Source organism: Talpa europaea (genome assembly GCF_964194135.1).
Source record: "Talpa europaea genome assembly, chromosome: 8".
NCBI classification, from domain to species: domain Eukaryota; kingdom Metazoa; phylum Chordata; class Mammalia; order Eulipotyphla; family Talpidae; genus Talpa; species Talpa europaea.
In genome coordinates this window covers 24,372,884-24,398,961 of record NC_140075.1, presented here as the reverse complement: position 1 = coordinate 24,398,961, position 26,078 = coordinate 24,372,884, and the positions used below count along the sequence as shown (strand labels likewise).

Sequence of the window (26,078 nt, the reverse complement as noted above, 5' to 3'; positions counted from 1 at the left end):
TTTCACTACCCCCAGCCCCCGACCTCAGGGGCTCTCAGGGTGGGAGCTTGCCTTAGTCTCCCGGACAGGCACCCCAGCACCCGCCCTCAAGGGAACGACTCAGATCAGGGCCCTGTGTTCTTCCAGCCCCTTTTACTCTCGCCCTCGTGAAAAAAGAAATAGCACCGGGCGGCAGTAACTTTTATTATTTGCATTATTATCACTAGGAATAATATTCTGAACAGTACTAGTTAACATTTATGAACGCGTCTCAGGCATCAGGTATTGCATTAATTACTTTTCTGCTGTAAAATATACATAGCATAAAATCTACCAAGTTAACCATTTCTGAGTGGTGGTGTGTAAATTCACAATGTTGTGAAACCACAACACATCCATAGTCAGATCTTTTTCAGCATGGCAAACAGAAACTCTGTACCCTTTAAGCAATAAAACATTCCCTGCTCCCAGCCCCTGGTAACTTTTACTTTCTATTTCTGTGAATTTGCCTAGATGTTCTCCGGAAGTGGGGATAAGGATCCAAATAAGGGATCAGGAAAAAAACTAATTATGGTAGAGTAAAAATCAAAATCAACAGGCAACTATAAATCAGAGACACACTACAGGGGGGAGAGTGAGTAGGATGAAAACACGGGTGGGGAGAGCACAAGGGGCCATGGGTGCATGTTGAGGGGTGCATGGGGGGGTGGGAATTTCAGGGGGACTATAAATGAAAAATGATGTAAAAATATATAAAATAAGTAAAAATAAATAAATTTTAAAAAGTGGGAATATACAGTATTTGTTCTTTTATGCCTGGCTCCTCTCACGTAGCCTGATGTCTTCAAGGTTCAGCCATGTTGTAGGCTGTGTCAGAGTTTCCTTCTTTTTAAAGGCTATTCCATCCTATGTTTATGCTCCATATTGTTTATCCATTCATCTGTTAAAGACAGTTGGCTTGTGTCCATCTTTGGCAGTTGAGAAAAATGCTGCTGTCAACATGGGTGTACAAATATCCTTGTGGGTCCTTGCTTTGGGGCTATATATCTAGGAGTGGAATTGCTGGATGATATGGTAGTTTCACTTTTTGAGAAAGCACCAAACTATATTAAATATTTTATAGGAGCTTGGTACTTAATATATATCTTTTCTAAATGGAATTCTTTGAAGCCAGGGAAGTCTCCTGTATTCAGGGTCTGGTACTGTGTCTGAGGAGAAGGAGATATTTATTAAATTGTGGAGAAAGCAGAAAGGCCTGAGTAAATGAGGGGTTGGGATACTGATAAGCCTGGGGTTTGCAATTACTGTGATTGACTGGAACGGAGTATGAAGCCCATGGCCACCTGCAGACATGGTGACCAGTGTCTGGTCTGGCGGGGGGCACCTGGGCCTTCGGACCTCAACTCCCTTTCTGGTTTCCCCAGCCAGCCTCCGAGGATGAGTTCCAGTTCCTGAACTGCCAGGGCTGCCAGACAGAAGCCAAGTGCCCCAAGCTGCTGCCTTGTCTGCACACGCTGTGCTCAGGGTGCCTGGAGGAGCAGAGTGTGCAGTGCCCCATCTGCCAAGCCCCGAGACCGCCAGGTGCCAACACAAGGGCCTTGGATAACGTCTTCTTCGAGAGTCTGCAGCGGTACCTGTCCATGTACCGCCAGGTCGTGGGCGAGGAGGCCTTTTGCACCCGCTGCAAAGAGGCGGCTGACTTCTGGTGCTTTGAGTGCGAGCAGTTTATATGTACCAAGTGTTCTGCGTACCACCAGTGGTACGCAAAGCATGAGATCCGGCCCCTGGCAGAACTCCGCAGCCAGTCGGTGCGTGAGTTCCTGGATGACTTGCGCAAGACCAGCAATATCTTCTGCTTCAACAGCAACCACCGCCCCCCTATTCTGACTAGGTGAGTGGGTGACCCATCCTGGGTAACACGGGGTGTTACATCCAAGAGCCAGGTGGAGGGTTGGGGAAGCAGCAGAGGCACAGTTCTGAGAAGGGGACCAGGGGAGTCTTGCACCTGGAAATGTGGTCCATAGACAAGAGGCTTCTGTAGCCATGCCCATAGCTTATGCAATCCCACGCAAGTGCAAGGCCAGCTTCTAGTTCCCCCCCGTGATGCATTCTGCCACAAGGATCATCTTTGCGCCCTTATCCAGCAGTTTCTTTAGGATAAACTTTTAGAAATGTCTTTGTTGGGTTGAAGGGTTATGAAAATTTCACATGTTGATCCATGTTCCCAAACTGCCCTTTAGAAAGTCGCAAGGGAATTTTCCTTTAGCAATGCCACGGAAGTTTGAATTCTAGAAGAGGTGTAGGAAGTTTCTGCCTTTTGAAAAAAGTCAAAATCCCAGATAATACTGTGCTGTCTGGGGGTGTGTATGGGAAAAGAAAATCAGATCCAGTTGTAATTATTAGAGAGTACAAGGTTTCAATTCAGATTTTTGGTAGATGATACATTTGTATGGTTAAAAAATTACACACAAAATTTATACAAGGGGAAAGTAAAGTCTCTTTTCCCTGGGTCCCCATCCTTACCACCCTGCCCCATTCACCCAGATCCACCATTTCTCCCTCCCCACATCCAGAGAACCCTTGTAACCAGTTTTACATGTTGCCAGATTTTTTTGGTGACTGAATAGACAAATAGGAATATATGATCTTAGAAGACCGCCCTTTTAGTCAAGCAGGTAGCACACCTATGTGAATTTTTGACACCCTCTCCCCCTCCCCCATAACCCCACCCCACCTCTCTCCTCCCTTCCCTGCTAGCCACTCTCTCCTTCCCACCCCCCCATTGGTAGTCTCAGCTGGTTCTGGAGGATCTGCCTGCCAAGTGAAGGTATTCTTTAATGCTTGGGGACACACAGCTTTGTTCCTGCTGAGGTAAGAGTGACAGTCTCCTGTTTGGATATCCCCCTTGCACTCACTGAATGTGCTTCCCTCAGATTCCTTGACTATGAATGTTGTCGTTGAATTTAGATTTCTTTGCTTAATGTTTAGGTTGAAGTTCAATGACTTTGAAGTGTTTATTGAGCATTGCATTTCTCTATTTATTAATTGCATATTTAAGTCCTTTGCCTGTTTTCACTCCCTCATTTGTTTAAGTCTGTTCTAGTGTAAATATTTTCATTGGATTTAATATGGGGCATTTTGTTTTTAGTTTTAGTTTAAGGTAGTGAAATATCTCAGTTTCTTTTTTTATGGTGTCTGGCTTTGATCATCCCAGGAAAGAGTTTTCCTTTGCCAATGTTAAACATTTCTTATGGTCTGTTTTCACAATTTCTTTGCTTTGTTTTTGTAATTAAATCTTTAATTCATATGGAATTTATTTTTGTGCATGGTATAAGGTTGGAATCCTGTCATTGCTTTTTTTCCTCCAAATGGAAAGCCAGTTGTCTTAACTTTTATTGAATAGTCCCTCTTGCCTTGATCTGAAATGCCCTTTTTCTCAAGCACTAAATACCCATGTAGTCTTGGGTGTATTTGTGAATGTCTGTTGCCCTGGTGATCTGACTATTCCTCTGCTAATCTTTACTACTGTAAGGAATTTATATATCATAGGGCAAATTTCCATTCTTCTTCAAAACAATTTTTGCTCTTAAAACTTATAGTTTCAGGGCCTCCCCGGTGGCGCAGCGGTTGAGCGCTGGGTTGTGAAGCTCCCCGCAGCCTCTGCGGTGCCGGTTCGATCCCCAGCTGCTCCCCTGCCTCCGGAGGAGGTCCCACATGGCGCGCAGACCTCTCCTGCCGCCCGCTGCTCCCCTCAGCAGTGTACTTCGGTCCTTCTGCCTGCTCTGCTCCCTGCTCTGGCTCTGGTGAATTCTCTCACCCTCCCGCGCTTCTGACTGTACCCAGTGCATGTATAAACAAATAAACAAATAAATAAATAAATAAAATACGTGCCTCTAAAAAAAAAAAAACCAAACAAACAAACAAAAAAACAAAAAACTTATAGTTTCAGAACATACAGTTTCATTGAAATTGAGTTAAATCTGGAGAGAACTATCCTCTGGTCATGTCATTTAGGTTTTATAGCTTTATTCACGTATGTCTTGAACTTTTAAATCATAGTTAACTTATGACATAATAATTTTATAAGTTCATGGACTAATACTATAAGTACATGGAATATTTTTCTATTACAACTACTAACTGGTTATCATTAGCATTCACTAATGCCCTTAATTTCTGCAAACTTTATATCTAGCCATCTTATTGATATCTATTATTCTTATAAGCTTTTAGTTAATTCTTTTGGTTTTTCTAGATAAGCTGTCGTGTCATCTGCAAAAAATAAAAATGTCTTCTTTCCAGCATTTATACATATTTCATCTGCAGTTTTATTTGGACAGAACTGTGTTAGTAGTGGTTAGAGAAGGCAACCCTATCTTGTTCTTTTTCATAAAAAAGTTTCTTATGTTTCATTGGTTACTGTGATGTTTATTATTGAATTGCTGAGGTAACTTTTAAATCACATTAAGAAAGTTGCCTCCCAATTCTGATTTACTGTGAGGTTTGTTGTTGTTATTTTATTTTTAATTAGAATGTGTGTTCTTTTGGACTCTTAAGGTTTCCTTTTGGCAAGCCATTTTTTTAATTCCCAGAAGGAAAACCCTCATTTGGTGAAGATATGATATAATATTAATTCATAGCTAGATTCCCTATAATAGTTATTAAGCGAGTATATATATTTATAAATGTGATACGTTTTTGTGAATATGTGATTTCTTTACCAAGTTTTCTTATCCAGTTATAGTAATCTCAACACATTTTAAGTTTTCCTATTTTGAACATGATAATATGTAGAAATTGCTTAGCATAATGCTGGGCTTAGATTAAGAACTCAGGTGGGTGAAACAGGAGAGGTATGCGGCGCCATGTGGGTTAGCTCCCTGGCTGGGGATCGAACTCATGACACGGTGGCTGACAATAGCTTGGTAGTACTAAGACTTTAACCCCCGTTCCATCAGAGAGGCCCCTTGTAGAAGTTTCTTTAAAAACTATCAGACTGGGCCTTCCCTAGTGGCTCAAGGGGTTAAGCACAGCACTATGAAGCTATGCACAGCCTCTGCAGCACGAATTCAAGTTCGATCCCTGCCCTCCAGGAGCTACCCACATGGCGCAGCAGACATCCTATGTCTCTCCTGCTGCTTCCTTCAGCAGTGTATTTAAGTCAGTCCTCCTGTTCTGCTCCCCGCTCTGTCTATGGTGAATCCTCTCACCACCCCCCCCCACACCTCTGGCCTATATTCTAGTTTGTGTATGCATAAATAAATAAATCTTTAAAAAAAAACCAAACCAAACCAAATAACAAAACTATTAGACTGGTGATTTTTTTGAAGAGGAGATTTTTTTTTTTTTAAAGAGGGAAGCAGAATTCAATTTATTGACATTGTCAATCTACCAGCAAGACAGGTATTTTTTTTTTTTTTTTGACTTGAGATCATTTCCAATCCACCATAACGTGCACCCACACATCTTCACCTCGAAAATGGAGCATCACAAGCTTTAGTCAGGGTACATTACTCCTTTTTCACTTTCACAATTTTTACACTGCTGCCAGAAGTCTTCTCGGCGCTGGCTTTGAACTCTGACTTCAGAGCATCTCTCACTGCTTTTGCGCAGATCTGGGAGTATCGGATGTAGCTGAGCCCAGCCTATCGCCAGTAGGCCACCATGCTGTCGCAGGAGTCGGCGCATTGGGGCGAGTCCTGAAGAGGAGATTTTTTTCCCCAGGGTATCAGTCAGGGTATCAGTTAATCTTAACCAGATATTCTGGGAAATTTTCCAGTTATACTTTATTTTTTTTTAAGATTTATTTATTTATGCATACAAGAGCTGGGGTACAGGCCAAAGGTGTGGGGTGTGTGTGAGAGAGGATTCACCAGAGACAGAACAGGGAACAGAACTGGCAGATCTACTGAAATACACTGCTGAGGGGAGCAGCGGGAGAAGCAGAAGAGGTCTGCTGCACCATGTGGGTAGCTCCCTGGCCGGCTGGGGATCGAACTCAACTCGTGCTGCAGAAGCTGCGGACAGCTTCACAGTGCTGTGCTTAACTCCTTGCACCACCAGGAAAATCTTCCAGTTATACTTTATAATTAAAAGTTTTCCTCTATACCTGTAATTATAGTCCCATTCTCATCTCTAATTGTTGTATATTTGTGGTTATTTTTGTGAATTGTTTGAAAGTATTACCTTTGACCTTTCCTTATATTGATTACTGATATTAATGTTTTCCTTTTTTCTAATTAATCATTTTGTTTTTATGTTATCAGTCTTCTACTCTGTCATTATTCATTATCTAACTTATTTTTTTTAAGATTTATTTATTTATGCATACCAAAGCTGGGGTGTAGGCCAGAGGTGCAGGAATTGGGGTGAGAGGATTCACCAGAGACAGACTGGGGAGCAGAACAGGTAGATTGACCAAAGTACACTGCTGAGGGGAGCAGCGGGCGAGATAGGAGAGGTCTGCTGCTCTAGGTGGGTCACCTCTTCGGCCTAGGATGGAACTGGTGCTGCAGTGGCTTGAATTGCTTCATAGTGCTGAGACTTAACCTCTTGTACCACCACGGAGGCCCATCTAACTTCTTTTTTTAAAAATTTATTTATTTTTAAAATTTTTACATAGAAGAGCTGGGGTATAGGCCAGAGGTATGGGGAGTGAGAGGATTCAGCAGAGACTGATGGGGAGCAGAACAGGCAGGTTTACAGAAATACACTGCTGAGGGGAGCAGCGGGTGAGACAGGAGAGGTCTGCTGCGCCATTTGTGGGTTAGCTCCCTGGCCAGGGATGGAACCCAGGCCTTAATGGTGATAGCAATGAGACTTAATCACTAGGCCACCAGGGAGGCCCCCCATCATCATCTAACTCCTTGAACAGAACATTCAATCCACCTTTTTAGGATGCTTATTTAATATGAATCCTCTCTATGTGTGACTTTGGCAGCATCCCATGACTTTGATAAGTAGTGTTCTCAATTCTTTTTCAAATAGTTATAACTTACCATTTCCTCTTCTTAAAAATTTTCCCTTTGATGGAAGAGCTTCAGATGTAAAAATTAATACATAGAAACTCTACTTATATGAGCTTGGGAGTCTAGAAGAGAGTGCCCACTATGCTCGTGCAGTCAGCGGACAGGAGGACCCAATCTGCCTTGTGTCTCTGAGGGAAGCGCTGTTGCTTCCGCACACTAATGGAAGGTAAAAGGCATCTTCACCCAGCAGCCTCCAAAAGCTCTCTAGTGGGTGCCAGCCCTGGAATGGGAGAGTGCACATGTGTCTCACCAGGAGACTGCACATCCCAGATTGCTTTCTAGTTGTTGTTTCAGAATAAATTCATGTTGTTGGTGGACTAGTTGCTTTTTTGTTTGGGGTCAACATGTTTTTGTTATTTTTTTTTTAATGTCATGACTTGTGATAACGGGTTTCCATATTTGATGTTAATTTCTACAATACAGTCAGCTAATATGTTAGGATTCTACCTGAGACTACATTGAGATGTTCTTTGTGGTCTAGCACAACCCCTTGACTAGCATATTCTTAGGACTTTTTTTTAAAAAATGTGTTTTCTTTATAGAGTGCACACACATAGTACATCATCACTTAACATTGTCAACAGGTTCTTGGATATTACAACTTTAAGTTAAATCCATGTATAACAAAACCATTTTTATCATAGGTGAATTGATCCAAACAAGAGTTTGGCATATTTCTGGTCATAAAAACATTACTAAGCCTTTTTTTTTTTTTAAGCTTTTTAGGTTTTTTTTTTTAAGGTTTATTTATTTATACAGACAAGAACTGGGGTGCAGGCCAGAGGTGCAGAGGCGGTGAGAGGACTCACCAGAGACAGAGTGGGGAGCAGAACAGGCGAATCTATTGAAATACACTGCTGAGGGGAGCAGTGGGTGAGACAGGAGAGGTCTGCTGTGCCATGTGGGTAGCTCCCTGGCCGGCGGGGGATCGAACTCAGGTTGTAGTGGCTGGTGAGAGCTTCACAGTGCTGTCTCCAACCCCTGTGTCACAAGGGAGGCCCCTAAGCTTCTAAATAAAGATCCCAAACACTTCTAATATTAAACAGTCACTATCTTCATTCACTTATTTCCCAGCCTGCTTATTCCAGTGCAGGTTGTCAGGTGACTGGAGCCTCTCCGGGCAGCTCAGGACACAAGTTGGGATCCAGGGATGGACAGGATGTCCTTCCATCACAAGGCATATCACACACTCTCCCACACTTGCTCCAACTGGGATGATCTAGATGCTCCAGTGAGCCTCAAGGGCACGTCTCCGGCATGTGGGAGGAAACCAGAGTCACAGGAGAAAACCCATGTAGACATGAGGCGAACATGGCTGGAAATTGCACACAGATGCTGGTCTTGGCTAGGAATTGATTTATTTTTCCTCATCAATGTTAAAATGAAATGATGGTGAACAAAATTGTTGTTATTCAAGTACCTTCTATGTATACACTTATACAAATATGTTTAAATGTTATGTTTAAATGTTTAACTAACATATTAGGACATGTGTGTGTAGGTATCAAGAGTGTAGGTATCATCAAGAGTTGATTCTAACTATTCCTCCAGATGTAGAAAAGGAGGATTTTCCTCCTAGCCTTCTAGGTTCTTTGGCTGGTCTAATAATTAAAATGACACGAGACAGATTGAGAGAAGAAAAAACAAATTTATCACTTAAGGGCACCCCATAAAGATAAGGGGCTCCCTAACAGTCTGGCAATCAGGATTTATAAGCCATCCTAAACTCGGGAAAAGGTGATAGGGTCTGAGACTTCAAAGGGGAAGAAGACAATTTACAGGAAAATAAGACAAGTCAATGACTGGTAAACTGTTTGCCACCCCAGCTGAAACAAAGGGACAGAGAAGCTTTGGAGCAATCAGGCCTTGCTAGTTTCTTCCTGTCAACCACACTGGATCCCATTAGCTCGTATTCTTTATAGTTAACACTGGTGATGGTTCTCTGGAATAGTTCTCTAAATTAGTTAGTTAAGGGCGAGGTAAAGAAAAGCCTTTTAAGTCTGCTGAGTTCTAATTGCCATTAACTCAAAACAATCCTTATGCCAAAGTGATATATTTGGGGAGGGGTGACTTTTCTGCTTCCCAACACAGATAAGATAAAACCTTTCCTATTCTTTTCCCTCTCTTCTCTCTTTCCTTTCTGAAACTGCACAAGAGAGCTCAAACAGTCCTACAGAAGAGTCAGGGGTCAAAACACAGTGCCCAAGAGACAGGTGCAGGGACAGGTCACTATCAATGGGTTCACACCTGTGCACACTGCTGCAAGACCACTCAGGCTCAGGGTCCAACAACAACAGGGTTTATTTAATAAACAGGAAATTAGAGAAAAGCAAAGAGTTTTTAAGGCCATAGTGGCTGACTGTCTCACCCCAGATAGTGTCCGCAGCGTCCAGAAGTCTCAAACAAAGGCTGCTTACGGGAGATAAGGTGACACTGAAGCAGCCCACAGCAGCAATCTGAAGGCAGAGATGGATGCCAGACCAGACAGTAATGGACTTAACAGCACCAGGAGGTGGTGCTGACGCTCCTTGAGACACTGGGCCAAGCCCTAGGTGCTCCTTGCAGTCAATGCCAGAGGTGGGGCTAGAGGCAGGTGTAGTGTCCAAGTCTCTGCACAGGTCTGTGGAGGTCTGGAGGTCATCTAGAAGTCTACAGAGATCTGCAGAGGTCCGCTGAATCCCACGGAAGTCGACTGCCTGATGCTTCTCTCTTCAGAGGCTGGGAGCAGAATTCTTCTTTGAAGGTGATCCAATAAATGCTTCCTTTTCAAAGGTCAGGAGCAGAATGAATCAAGCTGGCTCTTGTTCTGCCTTATATCCCTTCCAGGTCCCATACCCTACAAGCCCAGTTGGACCGTTTTCAATTTTTAGCATCTGATTGGACTTTTTAGTACCAATTAGCTCAATTCCATTTTTCAGTCCAAATAATTAACTGATGAAGTGAGCTTGAACATGGTCATCCATTTAGAATCCTAGAGTCAGATAAAGGGGGGAAAAACCCACCCCGGCTTACGCTCAGGTCAGGGCAGGCTTCTAGGCCTGTGGGCTCAGGGAAACCATGACTAGAGCTGACTTCACTGGGGCTGGGCAGCGCGGGGTGGGATACTACAGGCGGCCAGCTGAGGCCAGCATTCTTCAGCCCCAACAGAGCTGCCTTACCTCTGGGCACCGAGGGGATCCAGTTATACTTTCACTTTCTAGTTTAGTTGGAATAACTTGAAATTTTAGTGCCTGATTATTATCAACTTTTTATGCCTTTTCTAATCTAATCTAAGTTGATTTTAACAGCTATAAAGTGTTTATAATCATATTATAACCTACTTGTAGATATCATTTTAGATTTTATTTTATTTTTAAAAGATTTATTCACTTATGCATACAAGAATAGGGGTATAGGCCAGAGATGCAGAGGGCAAGAGGACTCACCCAAGACAGATGGGGAACAGAACAGGCAGACTGAAATGCACTGCTGAGGGGAGCAGCGGGCAAGTCAGGAGAGGTCGGCTGCACCATGTGGGGAGCTCCCTGGCTGACAGGGGCATCGAACTCATGCTGCAGAGGCTGTGGATAGCTTAACCCCCTTGCGCCACCAAGGAGGCCCCAACACAGATTTTATTTTATTATTATTATTTTTAAAGATTTATTTATTTATTTATTTGTTTATTTATTTATACAAGCACTGGATACAGTCAGAAGCGCGGGAGGGCGAGAGAATTCACCAGAGCCAGAGCGGGGAGCAGAGCAGGCAGAAGGACCGAAGTACACTGCTGAGGGGAGCAGCGGGCGGCAGGAGAGGTCTGCGCGCCATGTGGGACCCTCCTCTGGTGACCGGGGAGCAGCCGGGGATCGAACCAGCGCCGCAGAGGCCGCGGGCAGCTTCGCAAGCCAGCGCTCAACCGCTGCGCCACCAGGGAGGCCCACCAACACAGATTTTAATTGATTTTGTTACAATAATTTTTTACTACTACTTCAAGTAATTTTTGTTTTTCAGAAGGAATTTATTCTCTAACACCTGAAGTGTCTTATCTTGCATGTCTTGCATGTCTTTTTGCTGCCACAAAGTTGAGCTATGTGTACAATTTGGGAATACAGAAAGAGTGCTTCATAAATTTGGGGACCTCCTGTACTACAGAAATTCCTCTGTGGGTAATCTGTTTTTGTTTGCTAAGAATTTTGATAGGCTTTTTCCTTTCCTTTTTTTTTTTTTTAAAGATTTTTAAATTATTTATTTATGCATATAAGAACTGGGGTGTAGGACAGAGGTGTGAAGGGTGGGATGAGAGGATTCACCAGAGACAGAGTAGGGAGCAGAACAGGTGGATCTACTGAAATACACTGCTGAGGGGAGCAGTGAGTGAGACAGGAGAGGTCTGCTTTGCCATGTGGGTCACCTCCCTATCCAGGGATTGAACTCAAGACTTATGCCACAGTGGCTGATGATAGCTTAATAGTGCTGAGACTTAACCCATGCACCTCCAGGGATTTTTTTCTTTATTGGAAGCGATAGATCAAACTATAGCTAGGTATAATTCTTTTTTCTTTTTCCAATAATCCTTCATATCCATTGTTGACCTGATAAGTCTTCAACTCAGAGAAATTGTCTCCTACATTTTTAGGTATTAATTTCCCTTCATTTTCTTATTTTTTTCTGGTTATAACTATTGTTATGCAGAACTTGGAACTCCAAATCCCATCTTTTATATTTTTGTCATTAATTCTGTTACTTTGCCATTTTTCTTCCACACTTTCTTGAGTTGATTTTCTAATTTACCAATTCTTTTTTTTTTCTAAAGGAGACTACTCTCTATACTTATTATCTATGTTAAGTTTTAGATTTATTTTTCCTACCAATTATATTTTCTTTCCTTTAAAAAAAAAAAGATTTATTTATTTATGCATACAAGTGCTGGGGCGCAGACCAGAGGTACAGGGGATGAGAGGATTCACCAGAGACAGAGTGGGGAGCAAACAGTTGGATGTGCTGAAATACACTGCTGAGGGGAGCAGTGGGTGAGACAGGAGAGGTCTGCTGCGCCATGTGGGTCACCTCCCTGGATAGGAATTGAACTCATGCTGCAGTGGCTGCAGGTAGCTTCGTAGTGCTGCGGCTTAATCCCTTGTGCCACCAAGGAGGCCCCAATTGTGTTTTCTTAATTGCCAAAAAAGGTATTAATGTTCCCAGGATGCTTTTTCTTCATAGCCACTTCTTGTTTTCTCACTGAAGCATGCTCTTAAAACTCTCTGAGAAGCAAATGTAGAATTTCTAGAAGTTTAAATTTTCCTTTTTTTTTAAATGTGGGCAAAGAATCAGTTTGGTCTCCATTTTAGCTGCTGACTTTTTGCCAGGTGCTGTGGTTTTGTGTTGCCAATATGCAAATGTGGACATCTAGACAGTTCAGTGTTAGTAGCTAACATGGGTGGGCAGCAATTGTGTAAATCACAGTTTATAACTTGACCTTGCCACAGCTTCTGAGTAGTCCCACCTCTAGTGTGGGGGGCAGGGCTGGATTTCTCCCCAGGTCCACGAGCACGAGATAAAGCAAGCAAGAGGGTAGGACTTCTGCCCCTGGAGGGTGGCAAATTGCTTTAAAAAACTGCCCCCCATTGTTTAAAAATCACACACACACTCACATTTCTCCTTATAAACCAGTAGTTACTGGATATTCTCGTTATTTTTGCACAAAACTTCAGTGCCATGAAAAACCCACACCTTTTTTCAGGTCACATTTTTAAAAAGCCACTTCTTCCTTTGACCTTGAACTGACTGAAACTTACCCTGGGGAGCAGCACCAGAAAACACAACCTGGGTGTGTCACCTCTTGGCATTTGATGGCCGGTGGAATCCCTTCTTCAGCCTGCTTCTTGCTGTGAGGCTGGTGCTGCACTGGCTGCTAGGGCCTAAGTTTGAGCAGCTGCAGCCCAGACCCTCTGTGAGGAGGCCTCCTGGTGGAGGAGACTGGCGGAGCCTGCGCACCCTGTCATTCCAGTCACACTTGGCTTTAGAACAGTGATGCAGTTCGCCTTGTTACAGTGTCCTATTCCGCACATTTGCCCTGGCCAGTGTTCCCCGTCTGCCTCAGGGCTGGCATCTGCTGTGATTAGTCATTGTTTAAGGGCAAGAAGAAGAAAAGCAGGCACCAAAGCAAGTGATGTCAGAAAAGGACAACGGCCCGGACAGAGTTGATGGGAAGGTGGCTTCCACGAGGTGTCACACTTACCCTGCCAAGGAAGGGAGGAGAAGGGGCATTAGAGGGAGTGGCCGCGTATGCAAGGGCAGAGGCACTGGTGAGTCTGTTGTGTTTAGGAGCTGAAGGGCAGGGGCTCGTAGGGTGAGCTGGGAGCAGACAATTTCCAGGAAAGGATGTTCTCAGATGGCTCCTTTTCCACGCTGTTCACTGTTGTTTTCCTGCGACTCTCCTGTGGAACACAGTGTGATTGGGGCCCTGTGGTGGGGCCGCGTTGGAACCCACCCATGGGTGTTCAGGCGTCAGTGGCATGAGCGGATCCTCTCCTTGATGTGAGGTGGGTGTGATTGGGAGCAGGGAGCGAAGTAGTTGTTTCTTTGGCTGCTTGCTTAATTGTATTCCACCCTATTCCACACAGAATCTGAGGGGATTTGCCACCACACTATAGGGTACACACCCACTGTAGGGTGACTGCACCCACTAGAGACTAAAGCAAAGAATCTGGGCCAGGGAAGGGAAGCCCCAGGAAGAGACTGAAGCCATGGTGCCAGTGGGGGTGCAGCCTGCAAGGATGCAGAGATGGGGGAGCGAGGGAAGGAAAAGGCCAGGGTCTCGCCCTGCCAGGCCTGCCTGTCATGGAGGGCAAGGTGGTTGCCAGCCTTCCCATCATGTGTGCAGATTAGTGATGTGGGTCTAGAGCTGTGGACTGGCTGTCAGATCCCGAAACTTGTGTGCATGGGGTGGGAGCATTAACCCAGGCCCGTTCAGGCTTGTAGCCATCAGGAGCTTGAATTATAGTACAGTAGAGAAAACAAAAGTTCTGTTGATCGCGTTTAAGGGCTATGATGAGAATATTAACTGGAAAAGAGTCCCCCCAGACCAGATCTAGGATGATTGGCGATAGGTGGGAGAGAGCACCCTGCACAGCCAAGGCAGGGCTAGGGGAGAGGGTGTTCAGAAGATGGGCTGACTTCGGCCGGGACAGGGGGCTGGAAAGCCAGATGCCAAGAGTGCAGATTTCAAGGGAGTCCCTTGCCCTCATGGACTGAACCCCCTCCCAAGCGTGTTGCCACTGGGGAGGCCCTCAAATCTTATAATTAAAAGTTCTGCTAAAATGCACATCCCTGAGCTGCCAGTCTACTCTTGCAGCTAGAGAGGGCAGAGATGAGGCTTCAGGAAAGCCGAGACAGAGACACTAACCCTAACCCAGATCTTGTCTAGGGTTACTTTAAATTCCTTGCTTCTTTCTCCAGAACATTGAAGGGCACCAGGGACAGGTGGCATTCCTTTGAGCCACACATTATTCTAGCAAATCTATCTTTAAATCTATCTTGTTTCTGAAACCAAGTCCCAGAGTGAGTTCATAAAAAGCTTGAAATGGGTCATTTGTGCCCTAAGTCCAGGCAGTAACCTTCCTTCTTCCCTCGTGGTGCTCCCCTCAGGGCGCAGTCAGTCCTGCTAAGGCCATCAATCCCCAGCAAGATGTGATTTACTAATAACTTCTGAAGGATTCCAGGCCGGCCCCCCAGTCCCGGAAATTAGGTCCAGGAACCCAACACCACATTCACACTCTTTTTGCACCATGATGAACACACCCTCTGTTCTCAGTCCCTGAGTTTTGGGGAACACGTAACACCTTGGTCTCACACCCCAGGCAAGCGCATGCTTCTGACCAACTAGCTTTCCCTCCGAGGTCCTTACAGCCCCTCACCCTTAGACTTCCGGTGCCATCCCCAAGTTCCAGATAATGTTTCTCCAACTGACTGGCTGTAAGTCAGAGGTTCCCAGGAAACCCACCTCATGTTCAGCTAATTTACTAGAACAGCACACAGGCTCAGGAAACCCTTTTACTCACTAGATCACCAATTTATTGCAAAGTGACATCAAAGGATACGAAGCAACAGCCAGATGGAAGAGACTATGGGGCTGTGTGGAGAAAAGGTGAGGTGCTTCCATGCTCTCTCCAGGTGCACCCAACCCTTCACAGGCTTATCACCCCAAAAGCTCTCCCAAACCCCAGCCTCCTGGACTTTTATGATGCACGCGTGATTAAATCACTGGCCTGATAATTAGACTCCACCTGTGCCCCTTTCTTCTCCCAGAAAACCACCCTGTAGGCTAGTTGATTTCCCTGGCAGTCAACCTCCATCTCGGGTATTTTTTCCCCAAAGTTACCTTCATTTACATAACAATAGACACCTTTTTTAAAAAACTATTTTCTTTTTCTTTTTCTTGGACTTATCTCTTTTTAATTTTTTTACATCATTTTTCATTTTTATTTTTTTTCATTTTATTTTTATATTCCCCATACAATTGCAACCCCCTTATTTGGACCCCAATCCCTCCTTTCCCCGCACCCCACCCCCCATAGAGTGTCTCTTGTTCATAGTTGTTTGTTGATTTTGATTTTTTAACAAGAAACACCTTTAAAACTCTCAACACTTAAATTTGAAGAGGAGCTGTGAGGCAGGAGCTACGGATGAAGACCACATGTATGTGAGAAATATATTTTGGTCATCTGAATGACCTAATTTATATTTTTCCTATAAATCACAATATGGTGATCTCAACATGTCTTATGTAAATGTACAGCAACCACTACAAGTGAAAGCAAAGATGCAAGATGTGTGGAGCCGTAGACCAGAGACCAAATTGCAGGGACAGCTTTAAAGCCAACCTCAAATGAATGAAACTTTCTGATGAGTTGGTTCCTGGGAAGCCCCCTTCTGACAGGAAGTTCCGTTTTCCGATAAGATCAGAGAATGGGCTGTTCTGATTGGATTATTCAATGTCTTACTAAGTAGAGCACTTTCTGTCTGAGATGTTTTTTCCTGTGGGGTTATTTAATTCTTGCACCCCTCCTTGTAAGATTATTGAGGAGGAGGAGGTGTTCTGATTGTATGAGTTAAGAGACCAGAACATTAATGGGAGCTAACCCAAGCAGGAGAGCTTGTCTGAAGCAGGGCCTGAATGGCATGTAGGGTTCCTGACTGCTGACTGCACCTGAGGAGGATCCTGAGACCAGTTTCCAAAGGGATTGATTGTGTGGAGAATTTCCCAAATAATGAGCAATTCTCAGACACCAGCAGGGTCCAATCTAATATTATCTACTCAGAGATCATCCGATTCCATAGGTCAAGTGTCTGTCTCCCTAGACCATCCTGTGCTTCAGGTGCCAGCCACAAGCCCAGGCTGTTACTGTACTACTGATGAGCTAGTTATAGATCGGAGTTCCCCAGAACCCCCTCCTGGGGTTCAGTTTACTTGCTAGAATGACTCACAGAACTCAGGAAACCCATTTACTCACTGGATCACCAATTTATTACAAAGGCTGTGATTGAGGAAAGCCAAATGGAACCAGTGCATTGAGCAAGGTACAGAGAAAGGACACAGAGCTTCCTTGCCTGCTCTAGGCATGCAGTTCTCTTCAAATCTCCACAATGACACTCGCCCAGTCTCCAAAGCCCCACTTTTGGGTTTCTATGAGGGCTTCTTTACTTAGGCATGATTCATCAAATCACTGGGCTCAATCTTCAGCCTCTTATCTCTCCCCAGAGGTTAGGGGTTAGGACTGGAAGTTCCAACTCTTGAATCACATGGTTGGTTCTCCTAGCAACCAGCCCCCATCCTTCAGCCTCCCCAAAAGTCACCTCATTAACATAATAAGAGACAACTTTATCACTCTAAACACTTGGGAAATTTCGAGGCTTTTGAGAGCTATGAGCTAGGAACTATGGATGAAGACCAAAGATACATGAGAAATATATTTTGGTCATCTTGTTACAGGTCCTGACCTAAAAGAGTGGGTCTTTTGCCCTCTAGGGAAAGAATTCACCAGAAACACCTGCTGTAGTGGAACCAGGCAAGGGTTTATTAGAGACTCATGTATGAGGGAACCAGTGCCAGAAAGGAGAATTTAGTCTGGCTCCTGAAGGGAGTTAGGAGGCGATATTTATAGGTTAGGTCCACAAGATTAAATCTTCCACAGGGTGAAGGAGAACAGCACCGTAGCTTGTTCTGGGTTGCCTTGCTCAGGCAAGTACAGACAGGTTACATTCCAGTTGTGCTGGGGGCCTTCGGTTTTCTCCCTCCAGGAAATTGTAAGATGATCATTAATCAGGATCTAACACTTTGTGTCTAGCACGGCATCTTATCATCACAGAGGTGAGCATAAATGTTTGGAGCTGTCTGCTTGCTCAAAGAGGACTTGGGACAACTCATCCTACTGGGCTTGCAATTTCTTTTACCTAGGCTGTCTCAATCTGAATGATCAAATATCTATTTCTTATAAGTCACGGTGTCACAGGTCTCTATCCCAGTGTTGCATTGACCGGAAGGTGGTTGTAGATGTGCCCCAAATATGAGACATGATGTGATATGACGATGAACCGGGAGCTGCAGCCAGTGTAACAAAGAATTGAAACACCACACACAAAGAGCAGTATGAAAGTAAGCCAAAGGAAGTTTATTCGAAGACACAGGCCAGCTCTCCAATGCAAAGTTGCAAAGGTTAAAAAAACAGGCTAACTTATCTGCCAGCAGCAAGCAAGCCTGAAAAGAATTGTTCAGGGAGAGATAATAGTACATACAGCTTCTGTGTGGGAGGGATTCCGAATGGGTTGCTGTTGGTGAAAACGAATTTTGTTTTTTTTTTTTTTTATCTAAGATTTTATTTATTTTTATGTAGGAGGACTGGGGTGCAGGCCAGAGGTGCAGAGGGTGAGAGGATTCACCAGAGACAGAGTGGGGAGCAGAACAGGCAGATCTACTGAAATACACTGCTGAGGGGAGCAGCGGCGAGACAGGAGAGGTCGGCTGTGCTATGTGGGTAGCTCCCTGGCTGGGGATTGGACTCATGCTGCAGTGGCTGTGGATAGCTTCATAGTGCTGACACTTAACCTCTTGTGCTAACAGGGAGGCCCCCAACTTTGGGGTTTTTATAGTTATGCTCATGTTTTGGGTCTAGAGGATGAGCCTTGGTGGTGGTGCAGTTTCTTGATGGGTTAAGCTTAGCCAGTGCCCTAACATAGATTAACTGGTGAGTGTCATGGGCTTTTTTCTTGTTATTGACTTTTCTCTCCTGTTATGTTTCCTGGTGGTCCCATGTGTCCTAGGGCCCCACTCCTTATTCCTGCTGTTATGTCTCCCAGGTCTCTATCTGCCTGTCAAGACCTAGCCCCTCAACAGCACCTTTGCTGGACTCTACCTTCAGGCAGTTCTCAACTAACACCTAGGCTGACTTGCAAAAAAAAATATTCCGTAAGTCATCTGTTTGTCAATCAGAGTGTATTTTCCCTTAGAATTGGGTTACTAAAAGAAAGCATGCTGTAGAAGCTATGTTAAATTTTTCTTAATTTTTAACAGAAGAAACAAGTAAAATTGGACTTGCTAAACTTCAAAGAAATATTTCTTCATCCAAAAATATGTCCCTAAAAGATATCCCTAAGATTAAGCAAGCAAATTACTAAGATTTAAAAGGTGTGTTAGCCACATCCAAGGTATACTCAGGGACCCCAAACTGTTAAGGGATGCACACTTTAAAAGGGTTTTGAGGGCCTCCCTAGTGGCGCAAGGATAGGCTCCCTATCCGCAGCCTCTGCAGCAAAAGTTCCATCCCTGGCCAGGGAGCTACCCACATGGCCGCAGCAGACCTCTCCTGGCTCGCTTGCTGCTCCCCTCAGCAGTGTATTTCAGTGGATCTGCCTGTTCTGTTCCCTGCTTTTTCTCTGGTGAATCCTCTCACCCCCTACACCTCTGGCCTGTGCCCCAGTTCTTGTATGCAAGAACTCCCCCCACTCCAAGAAGGGCTTCTGTGTTCTGAATTCCTGGTCTCTTGGTGTTGAGAATGTCATTGATTGCTCTTACACTTGAGAGACATCTTAGCTGGATATAGTATACCTGGGTCTTGCTGTTCCCTCAGAGCTTTGTAAACACTGTTACATTGTCTTCCAACTTCAAAGGTTCACAAGGAGTGTTCTGAAATCAAATTTATTTGTTTCTGTCTTGATGAATAATTTTGAAGTTTGTTAATTAAACCAAGCTACCTTGGTGTCTAGCATTTTTTATCAAAGACATACTCATCTTCAATCTAAAAATCTGAAAATGCTGTTTATTTCAATACATTTTTTATATTACTGCCCCTCCTCTTTTTTCCTCTTTCCTCCTCATTTTCCTCTTCTTTATTACCATTAGTATGACAATTTTTAAAATCATTTTTAGACTTACCAGGTTGATGATCTAAGCATATTATCATAATTTGAGGATACTTATTTATTCGATGACTATTACATGAGTAGGGTTAATTAAAGATAAAGTCTCATTGATAGTTAGACAAAGTTTATCAGATAATCAAAGTAAAGATTCGAACCTGGGAAGCAGTCCAAGAGATAGTACTCTGCCAGAACTGTTCCAACAAATAGGAGTTTAAATTTAGTTTATATAGGTAGGAACAGTGAATCATTGACATTAAGAGTGTAATTATCTTGACAGAGGGTTCTTCTAGTTCTAAGTTGTCCCAATTTAAGATATGCCAATGCTAGAGGAAGGCGATGCAGGATTTAATCTCTTCCTTTTTAAGGAATGCCCTGCAGAGAGGTAAAAGCTGGGTACCCATTGTTAAATATTTTTATTCAGCTTCTTAGTCATTAATGTGAGTTGAAAGCTAGTTTACCTTCAGGCAGCAGACTCCTGCGTAGGCTACAGGATGGAGCCTGTTCTGACTTAAGTCCATACGGATGGCTTTGCTCTCTTGCCTGCTTTGGGTGGGGGGTCCCAGAAAATTTTACGGTATGCTAACAGTAATTAAATCAGAACCACAGTATATAATTAGAGCTACATAAAAATCATTTAACACATTTTTTGTAAAAGTGCTTGAGAATATTAGAATTATTTATATTACATAAGGAGCCACAGCCTGTTTTCTATGCCACCAGATTCTATTAACATTTAATGATTAACTTTAGTCATTGAATTTCTTTTTTATGAATTCTTTTTTTAAAAAATATTTTAAAAATTTATTTATTTATTTATACAAGCACTGGGTACAGTCAGAAGCGCGGGAGGGTGAGAGAATTCACCAGAGCGGGGAGCAGAGCAGGAAGAAGGACCGAAGTACACTGCTGAGGGGAGCAGCAGGTGGCAGAAGAGGTCTGTGCGCCATGTGGGACCCTCCTCCGGTGGCCGGGGAGCAGCCGGGAATCGAACCGGCACTGCAGAGGCTGCGGGCAGCTTCGCAACCCAGCGGTCAACCGCTGCGCCACCGGGGAGGCCCTAGTCATTGAATTTTTAACAAATTCCTGCCTTGTATTTCACAATCTGGATTTGCTCTGCCAAAGCTTGTTAGAATGGTTGAGGTAATTTGAGTTTGGTATGACTAAATAGAGAGCAGCCTATTTATATACCATATGTTAATTTAACATAAGTGAAAAACTCCCATTTATACTAGGAATATATGTCATCGTCATCTCAATCATCAGTTGTCATTTTTCTCATTCACGGGCTTTGACTGATTGTCTTAGCTATTTCCATCTCTATTAGCATTTCATTTACTTGATATTGATCAGATTTAAATAAAATATCTTGATAACCACTGTCCTTAGCTATGTGATAAACTTTGTCTTGCTGTCTTGCAAATCCAAGTTGTGTTCATGTTCACGAACTCAATCAGTGATACTGTTTCATTGTAGTGCATTATGAAAAAACTCAATTAATTTTCCCAAGTGACCTAACTTTGTTCTGGAAATTGAATCTCCATTAACACATAGCCTATCTGATGCTTAAAAATTTGTTTGCGCTTCATACTACATTTGACCCTCAACCAATGAGAACTCAACTACTAACAGCCAGCAGTTGACTAGGAGCCTGTAGTGCCAGGAAGGCACAGAGCAGGTTTTCTATGATCGGAGCAGAGCAGACAGGTAAAGGAGAGTCCTGGAGCCCTGGGTGGCTTTTTTCAGGTGTTTACTGAATGTTTACATCTAGTGTGGCAACCAGGTACACGCAGGCAGGGGGGCCGAGGGGCCAGGAGGCTGGTAGGCCTCTCAGCCCCCTGCAAGTCTTTGCTCTTTTCTGGGCTCTCTGGCTTTCTTTCTTTCCCTGCTTCTCTTGGCAAATATCTAAATACTGGCCCACAGAATTAAACACTATAAATAAAAATAACAATGTAACAAAATGCAGGTGCCCTCCATCGGGCATGCAATCCTAATGGTTGGAGGGCAGAAAAGCCTGAAAATCATTTACCCTGCAGAGCCTTACCAGATAACATAACCAATCGATTAATACATATTTTTGTTATATATATTATATACTGTGTTAAGAAAATCATGAGGATAAGAAAATACATTTACTATACTGTAAGTTAGCATTGTCTGCTTACAAGAAAATCCACAATAAACGTGGATCGTTCTGTCCATCTGCCTGTTCTGTTCCTCATTCTGTCTCTGGTGAATCCTTTCACCCCTCCAGACCTCTGGTCTGTACCCCAGTTCTTGTATGCATAAATAAATCTTTAAAAAAAAAGATACATGGTTTTTGATTTTTAGGCAGCCACACCTGTTGACTGTGTGACCCTCCCCCTCCCCCATTTCCTATAGTGGTTATAAGGTATTTAACCATCATGATGTTACAGGGCAGGGAGAGGGGCACCACAGAGCCCTCAAACCTGCCTGCTCTAAATAGGTTCTACTGTTAGGAGTTGGCGCCTCAATTCCGTCCAGGGTTCCCAAAGAACACACGGAGCCAGAGATGCAAAAGCAAAAGGCTTTATTGCTAGCATAAGCTGGGGCCCTACTCTGCCTGGAGTACTGACACAGCAGTCTCACCAGGTTGAGAGAGGGGCCCCCTCCCAGAGCAACCAGTTGTTTTTGTACTTTGCTGACAGGATGAGGGGACTTTTCATACCTGGGGCAAGGTCCACCCTGATTGGATAGCTCTCATGGTGCCAGCTAGGTTTCGTTTACCCTTGGCTTGTGGTTTTTGCCCCGAAACGAAACTAGTTGTGCCCTTTTGAGATAGCAGTTATTTCTCAAAACGGCTGCAGTCTTGCTCATCTTTCACTGCCATCTCCCACATCAACATAAAACATATCAGGCTTTAATGGGAAGGAACTTTTTTTTTTTTTTTTGGTATTCAATGAGTTTTTTTTAAAATAAATTTTATTTTTATATTCCCCATACAATTGCAACCCCCTTATTTTGACCCCAATCCCTCCCCTCCCCACGTCCCACCCCCCATAGTATGTCTCTGGTTCATAGTTTTTTGTTGATTTTGATTTTGGAAAGGAACTTTAATACAATTAGTGAACAATACAGAAAAGACAAGAATATAGTTTCTAAATCAAGCACCCAAGTTACCCGCCCCCTCATGGGTAAAAGTCCCCAAATGGGATTGGCCTAGAGCAAGGCCCCAAAGCCTGCCACAAGTCTAAAGCATCTTCCAGTGGGGACCCACAGAAAAGGGTCAGAAACAACCAGACAAGTCTGGGAGGAGAAGAGCAAGAGCAAAATCAAGAGAAAAACCACCATTGTCACCTCCCCAAGGGTCTCTCACCCACATCTGTGTCACCCACATCTGTCCACGACCAAAAGGCACACGCAGTTTCTTCATGTGTCTCTCGGCTCCATGCGCCTCCTCCAGTTCTCCTTCTGGCTCCGTCCTGCTTCCTTCTCTGTCTCTTCTCCAGCTTCTTTTCCTCCCTGCTCAGCTCCACCCTCCTTTTGGTGGTGCAGGGAACCCAGAACTTCTCCATTTCCTGGTCTCCACCCTGTTACAATGAGAGTAAATAATCCAATACAAGTTGTGCTTTCTGAATCAAAATCCTAACTTGATGTCCCTCCCCTCCCCTCACCCCTGCCTGTCTTCCTGATTCCACTAGTTAAAATGCCTTTCTTATATGTAAGACGTGAACAGTAAAATGCATAAAAGAAAATATCAGCCATGCTCTTCATTACATCAGTGTAAATATGTGGAGACTTGACTCCTACAGCAAAGGAAATAAAACTAAAAATAAACAATAGGGATTATCTCAAACTAAAAAGTTTTTACACAGAAAAAAAGAAGTAGATAGAAAGACATCCTACTCAATGGGAGAAAATATTCACATGTTATACAACTGACAAGGTGTTAATATCAAGCTATATAAAAAAAAGTGATTCAATTTAGCAACAACAGCAAAAGCCCCAAACAATCCAACTAATAAACAAGCAACAGGTCTACAGGGACAGATCTTCCAAAAGGATATCCAGCTGGCCAGTAGACATAATGGAAGATATGTTCAACATTACTTTTTGTTTTTAAATCACTATGGGTGGAAAATGACTTTTATTTATTCATTTTTATGTAGAAAAACTGGGGTGTAGGCCAGAGGTGCGAGGGGGGATGTGCGGGGAGGGGGGGAAGGGAGCAGATTCACCAGAGACAGAGTGGGGAGCAGATCAGGCAGATCCACTGAAATACACTGCTGAGGGGAGCAGAGGGGATGACAGGAGAGGTCTGCTGTGCCATGTGGGTAGCTCCCTAGCCTGGGATCAAACTGAGGCCATTGCAGTGATAGGGCTGAGACTTAACTCCTAGGCCCCCAGGGCAGCCCCAAAATAAATTTTGTTTTGAAGTTAAAAAAAAAAAAAGATTGAAACAGAGAAGACTACAATGGAAGAATCAGCAGGAAGCAGCGGTGATTAAGTGTACAGGAGGAGTTAGAAGGTGGAGCTCAGAATGCCACGGGGCTTGGCGCCAGGGGATTGTGGAACAGATACACCAGTCCTATGGTTATGTTCTTTGTAATAGCAAAATACTAGAAGCCTCCCTGGTGGCGCAAGGGGTTAAGTCTCAGCACTATGAAGCTATCTGCAGCACGAGTTCTATCCCTGGCCTGGGAGGTGACCCACATGGTGCAGCTGACCTCTACCATCTCACCTGCTGCTCCCCTCAGCAGTGTAATTCAGCGGATCCACCTGTTCTGCTCCCCACTCTGTCTCTGGTGAATCCTCTCACCCCCCACACCTCTGGCCTGTACCCCAGTTCTTGTATGCATAAATAAATCTTTAAAAAAAAGGACTAGAAACAACGCAAATATCTGTCAACAGGGACTGATTGGTTGAACAGACTTCAGGATGGCATACTGTGCAGTTATAACAAAAGAGCCAGGAAGATGTCCATATACTGACATGGAAGAATCTCTAGAATCTAATGTTGAGTGACAAACAGAAGCAGAGCAGTGTTGACAGCACATGCTGCATATGTGTAAGAAGTAGGTCTGGAATACAATTCCTATACAATTCCTATTCTCATTTGTTTCAATACACAGTGGAGAGGTAAACCAAAACCTAGTAAGTACGTTATATAGAGGGAGGGGGTATATAAAGATTGGGGGATGGATGGAAGCAAAAAAAAAGAAAGAAAGAAAATGCCCTTAATTTCCATTACTTTGGAATGCTTTCTTTACTATCTAAATATTGCATTCTTACAGATGCTAGGGCCTATTTAAAAATGTCTGGCATGTTCTATTAGTCTTCACTCTTAGACTGGTTCCACACTTAATAATGGTAGTTCTCTAATGCTTTATAGGGCAGAGAAAAGTCCCCTTTAATTTTTTTTTAATTTCTTACCTATTTATTCCTTCAGGTGAATTTTAGAGTGAGTTGGTTAACTTTGAAAATCTCATTTATAATTTCATTAAAATGGCTTTACACCTTTCTATTCACTTGAGGAGAATGAACATTACAATACTTAGTGTCCCCAATCGGGACCTACCTTGATCCACTTTTCTGGTTTTTAGACTTTCTCTACCTCTCAGTGGGTTTTTATCCCTCTCTCCATGTAAATTCTACATATTTCTTGTGAGAATTGTGTCTAAGTATTTTTCTCGGCATTTTTAAAATAGTTCTGAAGGGGAAAATGGAATTACCCCCCTCCCCCATATTTTTTTTCAGTTGCTTTGCTTGGCTAGAATAAAGCTATTTTCTTCTCTCTCTTTTTTTTAATTTAAATTTTAGTTTTATATTCCCCATACAATTACAACCCCTTATTTTGACCCCAATCCCTCCTTTCCCCGCCCCTCCACCCCCCATATTTCCTTCTCTTAATGCTGGCGTAATCCAGCCACTTTGCTAAAGTGGCAAGGGCCATGCTACTCATGCCATCTGACAAAGGTCCAGGTGTGGGGCAGATTCCTGAAAGATCAGGACTCTCGATAGCTGACTCCTGCTAGATTCTTCTCATTTGGTTATGGCTAAGTTTTCTGCATGTGGCAATTGTTAAGATATACATTTATAAATAAAACTGCAAATGCTGTATGACCAATTACTAAATAACTAATTTGATGACAATCGCACTGCGTGATACAAACAGTACATTTTTGAGCAATTAGTAATCCTCTGCCTGGAGGCAGTAATTCAGAATTTGGTCTTACAAAAATAAGTGATATGTCACCTGAAAACTTCTGGGAACTGAAGGCTGTAAACATTCCTGGCCAAGTCTCTGATATAGATTTGTGGCCTTTTAAGGCAAAGGCCATATGAAGAAGGATAACTTTTTGGCTTTGAAGTTAGAGATAGTAATTAGTTGACAAAATAATTAGAAGAGTGGCAAGTAAAAATATTGTTTTAGTAATTAATAGAGTTTCCCTTGTTCTTTGTAGTTTGGGGTCAGAGAAATGTCAGTGCAGCTTATGCGGCGCTGGGATTCTTTGGGTTTCTGATTTTTTAATGATTAACTATTTTCTATTAAATTAGAATTATGTGATAGATTAATTATAGGAGTAAGAAGTTTTTGATTTTAGCGGTAATTATGTTTTTAATAAGATTAGGAAATTTTATAAAGTTTGATCAATTAGTAACTTAGAATTTATAAGGAAGTCAGCTTTTAGTCATATAAGTTTTGTTGTTTGCTGG

At 43.3% G+C, this 26,078-nt stretch overlaps 1 protein-coding gene and 1 pseudogene across 2 annotated transcripts in view; one reads left to right on the top strand and one right to left on the bottom strand.

Moving 5' to 3' along the window:
- Nucleotides 1-26,078, top strand: part of PML (PML nuclear body scaffold) — a gene marked incomplete at both ends in the record, with an annotated part of 53,590 nt that overhangs the window by 626 nt on the left and 26,886 nt on the right. Inside the window, one exon of the mRNA XM_084240125.1 lies at nt 1,404-1,870. Within this exon, the coding sequence (XP_084096251.1) occupies nt 1,404-1,870 (467 nt within the window). The remainder of the gene's footprint in view (nt 1-1,403; nt 1,871-26,078) is intronic.
- On the bottom strand, nt 5,342-5,645 carry LOC311175487 (ATP synthase subunit epsilon, mitochondrial-like; annotated as a pseudogene). The gene has a single exon. The product of its transcript is annotated as an ATP synthase subunit epsilon, mitochondrial-like (transcript).